This window comes from Haliotis asinina, chromosome 1 (assembly GCF_037392515.1).
Source record: "Haliotis asinina isolate JCU_RB_2024 chromosome 1, JCU_Hal_asi_v2, whole genome shotgun sequence".
Classification (NCBI taxonomy): domain Eukaryota; kingdom Metazoa; phylum Mollusca; class Gastropoda; order Lepetellida; family Haliotidae; genus Haliotis; species Haliotis asinina.
The window spans coordinates 27143050-27156067 of NC_090280.1; the positions used below are offsets into that span (position 1 = coordinate 27143050).

Here is a 13018-nt window from a genome sequence, read left to right on the forward strand (position 1 = left end):
TTATTTACAGACCGCTGCCATATAACTGGAATGTTGAGTGCGGCGTTAAGCAACAGTCAATCTGTCCTCCTTTCAGAGAAAATGTGTAACTTTGGAACAATTACCTTTCTCCAAAATAACTCAGACCCCCCTCTCCGCATACCTTGGATGTGAACGGGTCACCTAAGTGTGATCAGTCTGGATACGGAAGAGCACTTTGCATTTGGGATAAACTACAGAATATGACCGGAGTATGAGTGTTTCGTAACGGACGCAAAATACTGTTTTCGTCTCATTGACTTTGAAGTGAAGCCCTATGTCCTGGTATCCATGACAACGATCGTTTCTGTTTCAGACTTGGTGAATCACAACCGCTTCATTTCCTGGGATTCATCACATGAGCTGTTATTTAAATGACATGAAACCAATGTCACTGCATTAACATATTCACGTATGAATTATGAATAAACTGTTCCTGGTATGTAACATTACTCTCTCTAACAAAATCAACACGATGCCTACATTCGTATTCCAGGTTATCGATGTAACCATAGCAACCGAACACCCGTGCCACTGTTATCAACATTACGGTGTCTTGTGTGTTGTAAAGAAGAAATGTGAAATTGGTCGCAGCCTTGATAAATAATGAACAAGGACATGTTTCTTTTTGAGCAGAGGTGGGTTGTTTGGGGTAGTTTCGCATGATGTGTAAGGTCGAACACAAGGGACACCCAGGGATGAATTATTCACTGTGAGGCAGCTTTATCGGGTCTGATACAAGGAAGGAAAATTGTCCCACATAACACTCGAGGTCTGAATATTGAGGCAACTGTATTGAAACACTCAGGTTTTTATTCATTACTGAAAGTTCGAGTGAAGAAAATCCGTAAATTCTCAAAGCCCTCTCTGTAGAGGCCTTTTATACGGAAGCCGTATTGGGCTATTCAAAATTTGTTATTTGACAATTTCAAGATACTAAACTGAAATTTCAAGATATTAAGTCGACATTTCTAGCTATGAAAAGATTTCAACTCCATATCTTGAAATTTCAAGATGTGTGCAATACGTATCTTTCAATTTCAACTTAGGATCCTGTAATTTCAAGAATAAAAACACACGACCCTGAAAGGCTTATTGGTATAATAAAGGCATAATTACGGTACGATCAACTAGATTTGTAGAGTCCTCATTACGTGCCAATAGCGTGCAGATCACTGACTGCATGAGGATATTAGCTTTGTATCACTAAGGTCATCATGACCTGCCATATGTGTAGTTATATGGTCATGTGGTATAAACGATACTCTTGTGAGACAGGATACGTTGTCATGACAATAAGGTCTGCTGCCATGACAATTATCCCATTTTCGCGGAATATTGACTAACGGACTAGACGGACCTGGGAAAGGATAAGCCAAGGATTCCTTTGTGTCTATGAATTGATTACCACACTCATACAACATACACGCATGCGCTTCCTGAAATCCATTATCTGGTTCCTGCTTCTTAGCACTACGAGTGTTGTTCGTCAACCTCGAGTATGAGATGGTTTCACTGTTAAGATATCTCTTTTGAACATGGCCTTGACTGGAAGGTGTTGTCACGAACCTACAACTGATCATAAACTACAACTGATCATAATTCACAATTCTTCAAGTTACACCGAACCCACCCAGACTGCATCCCAGTAAAACACGCCATGATGAACAGTGAATACAAGAATGTCTTATACAGTAAAATCTGGTTAGTCTACAAAGTGATATCTCGATCAAACAACTGTTAGGCAATGATAGGCATGATGTAACATCTCTTCTATACGATCCAGTTATAGTCCCCTCCGACGACAAACATACAGTGATAGAATAGTTGCTTCAGTGTCACTCCTAAGACCGTCACGCCGATTCCGCACATGGGTGCAATGTGTGAAGCCCATTTGGTGCTCCCAGTCGGGATATTGATGGGACATGGCTGAAAGCGGCGTAAACCTAAACGCACTCACACATGGACAGCTGGAACCTAACAGTATGCACATGTGGATCCCTTTGTATTATTGTACCAATGAGTGGTCGGGAAACTTGTTGCTGGAATGCCTGGGCGTCACAGACCCTTTTGGTGGTTTTTGCCGAGTGTGACAAAAATGTAAGACTCTATTTGCTCAAGCATTTATTTACCAGAAACAGGTATTGCAAAATAGCAAATATAGAATAAACATAATTTGAGGATTGGCACATTCCATGTTTAACGACTAGTAGAATATGTATGGAAACCAACTACAGCATACCATAGGGGCTTCTTTCACAAAGCAACGTTTACTAAGGTGAACCTTAACTCCCTTTCTTTAACCTTTGTGACTTACGATCACTAATTGTTTCGTGGAAGGAGGCCCAGTTCTCCATGGAAAAGAAACAAATTCACGTCAATATAATAATATAACAACGGCAAACCTTGTGTGACTGTAGTGTTAGACTTTACGCTGCTTAGTTCTCAACTTCTAGACCGGGTGAGAAGAATGAATACGCCAGTTACTCTTTGATGCGACACTTCGAAAAAGTTGCAGATAACGCCCTCCTTTACATATATATCAACACACAAAAGGAACATAGCTAACTTCCATGCAGTTTTGAATTGTATATACATACTGAGATGAGATGTCTATGTCAGCATGAACATCAGTGACAAGTATACCGTACCCCATACCTTAACATAACGTCAGTGACACGTATACCGTCCCCCATACCTTAACATAACATGAGTGACACGTATACCGTCCCCCATACCTTAACATAAGATCAGTGACAAGTATACCGTCCCCCATACCTTAACATAGTGTCCGTGACATGTACACCGTCCCCTATACCTTAATATAACATCAGTGACACGTATACCGTCCTCCATACCTTAACATAACATCAGTGACATGTATACCGTCTCCCATACCTTAATATAACATCAGTGACAAGTAAACCGTCCCCCATACCTTAACATAACACCAGTGACATGTACACCGTCCCCTATACCTTAATATAACATCAGTGACACGTATACCGTCCCCCATACCTTAACATAACATCAGTGACACGTATACCGTCCCCCATACCTTAACCTAACATGAGTGACACGTATATCATCCCCAATACCTTATCATAGACTTCAGACGATCTTAGAGCTCAGCTTTCGTACCTTAACATAGACGTAACAGAAACTCAGCGGTAAGGCGATCTTAACAAAGACTCAAGGCTGTCGTAACGCTAAGGTGACCGTAACACCTTAACATAGACTTACGACGATCTTATATTTCATACCTTAACATAGAAGTAACACAAACTCAGCGCTAGGGCGATCGTAACTTCTACACCTTAACATAGACTTACGACCTCTTTATTCTGTATAGGCGACCTTCGACATAGATTCTAATGTCGTTGTCTAGCAAAGCATAATGAAGTTGTACCTCCATAATAAATATCCTCATTCTTCATCTTCTCAACTTCTAGCATGCCGACCAGAGAGGCAAGAGGCGCCATGCCTCTTCAAATACCAAGATGCCGGCCATGTATGAACGGCAAGATGGTTAGCCTTGTATGAAAACCAAGATGCCTATATGATCAGCAAGATGCCAACCGTTGTATGAACTCAAAAACACAACCTGCCAAGTCTCTATAAAGACTAGGTGCTTATAGTATATGAACAATAACATGCTAAACGTTATATGAATTCCAAAAAAGAAACAACCATTTGACAAAATACTTTCACAACTTAGTGGAATTCGACAAAATAAAACAGGTAGATTCCCTACAACGCATGGGTGAAGAAAATAATGTCATGATAATGCATAAGTAAACTGGTCGCCTTTGGGGCGAATTATAAGCTATTGCTTCTCTCCCTACGGCCAGTGCACAACCTTGTAGATAAAAACACCAATGTAACCACTGTAACCTTGAGATTCTCCTCACAGGTCTTGTCTGGCAGCTGAAGATACGCAAGTGTCTTTCATCTTCACTCCAAGAAGCATTGCCTCCCTCCTCCATCTCTTCCACATCCATGGTCCTGTCCTGCAGCTGGAGATTCTCAAGGTTCATTCATCTTCACTCCCAGAGGCACTGTCGTCTCTCCTCCTCCTCCTGCTCTTCCACCTCCCATATCTTGTCCGGAAGCTGTGGCCCGGGGGTGAGGGCGAAGTCAATCTCTTCATATATCACAGGCTCCTCCCTTCTGTGTATGATTGGTTGGCCGTCGATCAAGGTAGGTGATTCAAGGGCAAGGTCGGCGTAGGTCAGACCATCATCATTCTGAAATTTTAACACAACTGTACTTACAAATGTCTAACTTTTCTATCAGGGGAATTTATTCCATGCCTGAACCCAAATATGCACCTGGTACATTTACTGAACCAAGCAGTTAACTACTGCAGATAATGCTTTCTCTTTGTGTTCATAGCAACTTAGAGTCGTTTCGGCATTGTGTCAGCCAATCAGGGACGTCTCTTCCCGGAAGTTGGGAGGATATGTATAATAAACCTACCGTTTCGCCACAGTTGTTGTATTCGGCAGCGACTGGTCCTGCATAGTCGATTAGAACTGCATTTTCCGACTGGAGACAGGAAACATATGTATGATCTCAACAATATGATGTACTAAACACATGATATCTTCACACATCTCATTTATTACATTGCACGTGTTGTTCAGGCTCTTGAAATGACTTGTAATGTTAATACCCATATAAGTCTTGCTTTTTTATAAAGAACCGAACTTACTGGTAACTTTTGTAAGTTTTTGCATTACTTAAATGAATAAGAACATAATGTAACAACATTAAAATTATTGATAGAAGTAGTGAGAAAATACTGTCCTTCTGCTAGTGGTACGTAAGTTCGTTCTTAATGAAAGAAAAACATTGTTTTAGCACTTTGTCTGTGGCCTCGTTCTGACAGCTGCGAGCTTTTTGTATTTTTCTCTTTAACCTACACCCACTGGTGAACTAAGTGATGCTGTTCTGTGTTGACATATGTTTTATGATATGTTAGGCTTGCTTTACGCAACACTCAGCAGTTGACGTCAACGAATGAACGAGAAAATCAATGGTTTACATAATGAGCATCGATCTTCGCAATTGCTTTTATTATCTCACGGGGCGGTGGGGTGGCCTAGTGGTTAAAGCGTTCGTTCCTCACGCCGAAGGTCCCGGTTCTATTACCCACATTAGTACAATGTGAAAGTCCATTTCTGGAGTTCCCCTGTGGTGATGTTGCAGGAATATTGCTGAAAGCGGTGTAAAACCAAACTCACTCACTCACTCATCACCTTACGTTACCTATTTCGCATCCATGTTTCTACGACACACTGACTGAATGATAATACATTATCGTCCTGTCAGTTTTGTATTGTAGGAAAACAGTTCCAGTACACACTTACCGATGGCCCTGCGCCGGCATAAGATCTGTTCATTAAGTGTCTGCATTGAGCCTTCTGTACCGTGGCATAAACATCAGACACTGTGGAAAAGAGAACAAAGTAGACGAACTATACAAGAGTTGTGTGAGATTGGTACTGAAGCCTTGATGGGTCATTCGGGGTTTCGCTTTTTTCAACCTATTTCCTTGAAGTTTCAAGACTGTAACTTAATAATTGAACATGTACATTTGGAAATTAATGAAAAATGGCCCCAAAAGGCTTCTTTAGGAAGGATGTCAAACTGATAGTAATCTTTACAATAAAGACACCTGATAATAAAGTGTCAAAAACAGCGAGTGTGTGTGCGAGTTTCGTTGAAATCTTCAGTAAAGTGATTTTTCGTACATCTGTCAGTGACACTGACTACAGCTTGTGCTAAACACCTCTGGTCTGATGCTGACAAACAAAGAACCATATGTGGGGAATCGAACCCATGATAATAGTTTCTTTCACGTCAAAGGAAAACCATTAAACAGGGTGAATGTCAGTGCTCTAGACGGCACCTCCATCCGCACATTGTCACAGCAAAGACAAACGGAAACACCGCTGAGGTAAATAGTCAGTGGATAAGATGACGTCACGGGGGCGTAGATGACGACATGTATAGCGTCACCTCAAGCGAGATTAGCTTTACGCCGCTTTTAGCAATATTGCATCACGGCGGGGACACCGGAAATGGTCTTCATGGAAAAATATGGAGAATCGAACCCGGGTCTTCAGCGTGACGAGCGAACGCTTTATTCACTAGGCTATCCCACCGCCCCTCATGTAATGTGATACTCACTGACCACAAGGAGAGAAAGATGGGCTATACCTTCTCTCCCGCGCCTTCTCTTTTTGTTCACCTTGGCATACAGGTCTGTAGGTAGAAGTGTACAGTCAGAAACAAGTATTACAAGAAGAAATAATAGCAATGGTTCTATAGGTGTGTACACCGCACTCAGCAATATTCCAGCTATGGCAGCGGGTTGTCACATCGAACCTCGACCAGACAACCTCGCGTTTAACACCATGAGCACTGATGCCAGGCGTAAATGAAGCAGAGAGTCTAACCGTAAAAATTTGTGAAGAGCATGTCAAATCTAGATTTTCACGGGGTAATCAATCCTAAACACTCCTTAGCACCATTGCACTCTGGAATCAACGACAACTGTGTAATCAGTATTACATTGTACGTCCGTGAAGCATTTGTGTGTGCGTGTATATGAAATCATGCTTAATATTTATCACAAGGAGTGATAACGGAGACGGTGCATGGCGTTTTTCGAGCTGTGAAACAGTTGACCTACATTCATATTACTCCAGTGCTACTTTATTCCGTAGTAAACGGTCTGATTCCAAACATTTGTGTGGTATAGATGAATGAATGAATAAATTTGGTTTTAAGCCACACTGTTCCATCAATATCACGGTTCTCTTCACATATTGTACCAAAGTACTGAATCGAACCCGGGCATTCGGCGTGACGAGAAAACGCTTTAGCCACTGGGCTACTCTATCGCTCCTTGACATATATGAAATGCAACACAAGGACCTTGGTATTACACGGGTTATGTGTGGTTGATTAAAAATAGCGACTTGAGTTATTTCGTCTGCTTGTTTGCGAACGCGTGTTTTTCTTAACATGTGGTTCAAGGTCACTTCATGTATACTGGGAGTTCATCTTGTTTTTACTAGTGGAACATAATTAATTTTCCTTGAACACAGGTCCTATCTCCCGGGCAAGCCGGAAGATAAAAAGATTTCATGAATGATTTCCAAATGATCAAGTTGATCAGAAACAAATATCAAGTACAAGAAATCTGATACAAATACAAGTACCTCTCGTGTGGCGATTGGGTAGGGGTAGAGGTTGGGAAGGTTAGGGGCGTGTGGCGATTGGGTTGGGGTTTGGGGTTGGGGGTCGGGGTATGGGTTGAGATGGTGAGAGTCATCTACAGGTACAATATTTAAATTGCATATATCACGCTATATATGAAGACTGACTGTGTCATTATTACTAGACATATCTTATCCAGATGTCATAACACTAATTTCAGTTATTCGTTTGTTTGTTGGGACATGTTGCGCTCAGCACATCGAACCCGGGTCCTCCACATAACGGGTTGGTGGGGCAGATATTAGCTAGTGGTTAGTGCGTTCGCTCGTTACGCGGATTTGATCCCTCACTTGAGTACAATGTGTGAAGTCCATTTCTGGTGTAGCCCAGATATTGTTGGAATATCGCTAAAACAGCGTTTAACTAAACTCACTTTCCTCGGCCGGACAAAAAATCACTGGATTATCCCACGCCCCTCCGAACAATGAATGATGTGCAGTAGGCTCATACAATATGCACGGGTTTCGAATAAGTCTGCTGATAGCATGTGCCGACACCCCTTGCAAGATTTCACATACTTACCACTGGGATCTTCTTGAAATTGTGCTTCGTTGTCAGCCATACTGCGGTCTCCAGCTCTGAAAGACATGCATGAGGTGAAGGATTAAGCAATTCATATAACTAAAGCGGCATACATCAAACTGCGAAAAGATCAGCCTTTAATTAGTTAGCTGCCAATGCTGATATTAGATATTACCTACCCGAGCCTACCTGGTAACAACAACTTCTCTGATTATCAGTACCTTAACTTATGAGAGAAACACTGAACCTTAACCTGTAGGAGTAACTCTGTACCTTAACCTATGTGAGTGACCCTGCACCTTAACCTGTAGGAGTAACTCTGTACCTTAACTTGTACATATATATAAAAGATGTGGCCTTCTCGTTGTTCTTGAAATGATACTGTCAACATCTGCTGCTGTGAGTCCTCACCTGTACACTTTACCTCCTGAAATAGATAAAACATACCCTTGTGTAATCACTTCTAATGCAAATTATCATTCAGAAAGGATTCAAATGCACTTGTTGTAATTGTAGTAAAAGACTGACGAGATGCATAACAGGATATACGATAACATTGTATTTTATCAACACCAAGACAATACCTTTCTTGATCCTGTTTCTTCGGAAAACGACGGCGACGATGACGAAAGCGATGACGACAATGAGGACAGAACAGACGACAGCGACAGGTACGATGGAAACGACACCAGATTCATATACCTCACGTGCTGCAACATTCACGATATTAAATAGAAGCTTTCCTTTGATTCAATATACATACAACATATGGAGTAATATCACACTGAAATGTGTTCAAATGGAAGCAAGTGTCGAAAATGTTAGGACTTATTGGAACTGGTTTGTTTGTCGAATTATGTAAATGAAGTATGTAATAAAGTAAATAGATAATGTTTCGTTCTCCTCAGTTCAGATACGATTTATTTTGCTTTTGGAGAACCCGAGAGTGAAGAATCACACTGACCTGGTGTCATATCTTAAGATCAATAGTCAAGATTGATCTCCTGAGCCATAATACGAGGTTGAATAGATACCTGTTCAGAATCTCTGTGGGTTTGAGACATTAAGTGAGAACTTAAACAGTCATTACATGTCTCGTTCAAATACAGCCTTAAATGTTACATATTATGTTACTAAAGTATGTTTCCGGGATGTGTGGAGGCCTTACAGAAGACCTCCAGCGTCAGGTTCCGTGGTGCACTGCCATGGCTGTTGTTGACGTGACACGTGTACTATCCAGACGCAGACATATCTACAGCTGGTATGTACAACACAGCCTCCCTGTGTCCTGGAATCACCACCTGTCTGGATGTGTCCCACCAGGTTACAGTGCAGGCACAGTTAGTCAGCAGAACATCTCACTGTTACAGGTTTCCCTTCCTCTACCTATCGTTGAATTAGACATAGGTGATTTTCACCATGGTAGCTTCTACGAGATATTCGGAGAAGAGAAATTTCATCTAAAACCGGAATGGTTCGATGACGACCTACTGGAATCAAGCGGTACAAATGAAATTCTTTAACAACAGAATTACTGCTAACATCACATCACACCTAAGTTAGTAATTCCCCCGGTGTTTCATCACTCGTAACACAAATAAATACACAAAAACGAACCTCACAATATCTATATATGCGGGGATGGAATTTTGTTCAGTGACGGCCGCTTGTTCGGTAATACCCGACATCGCTCTACAAAACAGTCGTACAAGACTGTACTGCAAACGGTTGCCACCCCAAAACAAAGCACAAAACAGTATGAATTAAACTAAAAATGAAATTTATTATTATAAACAAATCTCTGGCATGTCTGGTCTATTCCAAATTGGCAACAGCAGCGTGGTGAGTAATAATTACTTCAGTTAGTAAATTTGAAAGTTTGAAGCGACAACACTTTACAGTCGTACAGTAGGTCATGGGCGAGTCTATAGTAATGTACTCTAGGGGTGAGGTGATTTTTCGGTTGCATATAATTGTATAAAATTGTTTAGGGGTTCTACACTATGTAACTGACAGCATTGTATCCATATGTAAGAGACACAAACAAGTTGTTTGAGCATCCAAAATAAAGTTCTTGTACTTTGCAAATGTTGTGTCTAAATCATTGCACATCCTGTTCTTGAGTTGGACGATTCCATTTCAATCTTTGTGCTCTTGCGCGCGAAGTGTCCGGATTTCAAAAGCGTGTCAGTCGTGCTAGAATGGAGATAAAGGCATTCTGTTTTCATTTTTGCGGTCCTTTATCTGTTGATTTATTCCACGTTTCTGCCATGCCATAAAATGGGTTGACTGTAATGACCAAGGTCGCAGAACTGAACTTGCCAACTGCGTATAACCTCAGTATTATACTGTTAAATTGGGTGTTTATTAAGTTGGATCATTGACGCCAAAGGACCAGGAAAGTATTTTGTATGAGTTTACCCTCGCTAAATATACCCCACACCCTCCTCCTGTTTGTACACAGAAACTACATAGAGGCAACATGTTATTTACACTTATTTTATAAATGTGAATTGTTTAGAATCATTGTGACCAACATTCAAGTGGAATACAACTAGGAGATAAAGGCATTCTGTTTTCATTTTTGCGGTCCTTTTGCGGACCGGTAAATGAAACAGATAAATACGGTAATGTACTGTGACGACAGGTGTGATGTCCATATCAGTATCTCTCAACGTAGCAGAGTTACGACTATAGGGATATAGTTGAATCGTGAGTAATAAACTGAACGTTGAAATATGTTGTGGCAGTGCCCAGTGAGTGCCACCAAATTACATTCAAACGTCGAACAAAGATCACGGCGCCATTGCGTCCAAGGTACACTTGGCGTCACAAGGTCAGTGATGGGTCAAGGATTGTTTCAGGTCGTATTGCGGTCGTGTCTGTGGAGGTGTTTAGCACATCATCTAGGTACCTCACTAGGTAAATGAAAAGTTAACGAGAGAAATCTTTTTCTTGTTTCTTGTTTCTTGTTTCTTGCATACAATTCTGAGTAGAATATACTCTAAATTTACACTTTTTCCACTTGACGGAATAACACTAAGCGTCCAGGAAGCTATCGGTAAATGAAATTAACAGAGGGAAACGAATGCTACTGAAAAAAGTTTTGAGAACAGCGTGTCCCTGAATTGTTATTATGCTAAGGTTTGAAATTGCCAGAAACCTGTGTCCCACCCCAACCCACTATGAACCACCACCCCGAAATTTTAAAGAAATACACTGTTAGCAATTTTTGATAAATGAATTAATTAGGACTCGGTACAAAGGAACACAATAAAGGTATACTTGCAGAATATTTACATAATACACTTGGAACGTATGACACAGAACTCTGTTACTATCACATTCAAGTTCGAATGGTCCCCAGTTATCAACAACAGGATCTTCATAATACTTACTTAATACTGTCATCACGTTAAAGCAAGATCGACACTGATAAATTAGTCCTCAAGCATGTAGTTACCCCACCCACTATTCGTGTATATTGGACATAACACCTGACACCCTTAACATTAGAAGCTGAACGATTTCATCACAGATTATGGCTATGTTCTCTTTTTTCCGATAAGAACCACCAAAGACCTGTTATAATGACTCAGGACACAAGGGGTCTATGTAGGTTGTATACTCAGTTGCAAAATATACGAGGTTCTGATACCTAAAACAAGGTAGCTTCTTACTCACAGAGGACATCCAGTACATGTCCGTGACTCCAGTCAGACTCCAGCCCCTCCTCCACAGCCTGGCAGCTGTAGGTGTCTCCCTGGTTTTCTCTGCTGACGTGGGTTATTGTCAGGTCATCTCCATCTGTAGGAGACTCATCACCAGATTCTAGCAGGGTCTTGCCCCTCCTCCAGATGTAGGTCATGGTCAATGAGGGGTGGTCCGGGGGCAGGCTCCGGGAGGAAGAGGAACATGTGAGGGTGACATTCTCACCTGGTACAGCTGAGGCAGGCCCGGAGATGTTAGGTGTGGTTGGCCTCTCTATGCAAAATATTACAAATGCGCCGAGACCTTAACGCGAGTGTCAATACACACGTTTTCACTAAATGTGTGTTTGGCTTCTCTGTAAAAATATTTAACATATAAACCCACTGAGACCATAATAAACTAAATAAACTTATTGCTTTCACACTTTTATTAATAAAGTATTCACAATTATTATCAATAACACAAAGGTCAGTGACATAATAAGACACCTAGTCGGTTAGTTAATTAAATATAACAGTTAACAAAACTACTGCCTCCTTCGTCTCGTGAACTGATTGTTTTCTCGGAGAAAGGATGATCGGAGATTTGACCTTTCGTACTGGTAAACAAGGACAAGTCAAGCACCGACCTGACAACTGACCTGTTTGTCATTATGAGTGAAGGGGTCCCAGGTTGTCCACGATCAAGTGAGCTGGGCGTGAGTTTTATGAGCAGGGCATGTCCAGCTAGGAGCGGAATCAATTTCATCGGCATGTACTGCACGTGCACTAGCCTCCATCTGCTCTCTCTTCAAGCAGCAAAAAGGTTTCCTCATGGCAGTGCACCGCCTACTTCTCTTAAATGAGTTCTCGGCGCCAGTCCAACTTATCATTGTTTGCCAGTGCGTATGTCATGGCGTTAAAATATGCTATTTGCTGTTACCCTATCTGGCGCCCAGGATTATAGTGATAAGCAAGGTGGACCCTGATATACTGTGAGTGTACTTTATTACACTATACATGCTGGTAGAGCGAACTATAATTCTTAAATATATATGATTAATTGCATATTTGTTTTGACCAATCATTCATTTTCACCCCCACCCCCGTCCCCGTTAACCCCATTCACTACTCACCTGCTACAACGAGGAGCTGTCTACATCCAGTAACTTCCTGTCCATTGCTTCCCTGACAGTAGTAAGTACCAGCGTCCTGTACACTAACATTGTAGATGGTAAACCTCAGCTGTCCGGTCTGTGATGGTGAGTCCTCTCCAGTGTATGTGATCCTGGTCTTGTAGCCAGTGTGACTACTGTTGAGTACAACTACATGGGGTGACACTTGCTTGACCAGTAACAGTCTCTCAGCAACCGAACCATTCACCCATACAGAATATAGAAAGCTGACATTCGCTGGGTTCAAGGTTATATTAACATCCTCGCCAACACGTGTAACATTGTGTGGGTATCCAGTTGTCAAGGAGAAAAAAACTGTATAGA

General features: G+C 41.4%; 1 protein-coding gene across 1 annotated transcript; it reads right to left on the reverse strand.

The window, feature by feature from the left end:
* Positions 1 to 4061: 4061 nt before the first annotated feature.
* On the reverse strand, positions 4062 to 8484 carry LOC137278029 (uncharacterized). The gene is made up of 7 exons (XM_067810071.1): positions 8415 to 8484; positions 8242 to 8257; positions 7831 to 7886; positions 6244 to 6288; positions 5391 to 5470; positions 4498 to 4566; positions 4062 to 4265 (listed from the first exon to the last, which is right to left on the reverse strand). Exons 3-7 carry the CDS (start codon positions 7868 to 7870, stop codon positions 4062 to 4064), a joined length of 438 nt encoding a protein of 145 aa, XP_067666172.1. The 5' UTR covers positions 7871 to 7886; positions 8242 to 8257; positions 8415 to 8484.
* Positions 8485 to 13018: the final 4534 nt, after the last annotated feature.

What these genes read in the sequence shown, in the direction of transcription:
- LOC137278029 (XM_067810071.1), bottom strand. Translation starts at nt 7,870, where the DNA reads ATGGCTGACAACGAAGCACAATTTCAAGAAGATCCCAGTG. An exon ending in ATTTCAAGAAGATCCCAGTG is followed by an intron (nt 6,289 to 7,830) that starts GTAAGTATGTGA and finishes TTCTACCTACAG; the next exon opens with ACCTGTATGCCAAGGTGAAC. An exon ending in ATGCCGGCGCAGGGCCATCG is followed by an intron (nt 4,567 to 5,390) that starts GTAAGTGTGTAC and finishes TCCTGTCTCCAG; the next exon opens with TCGGAAAATGCAGTTCTAAT.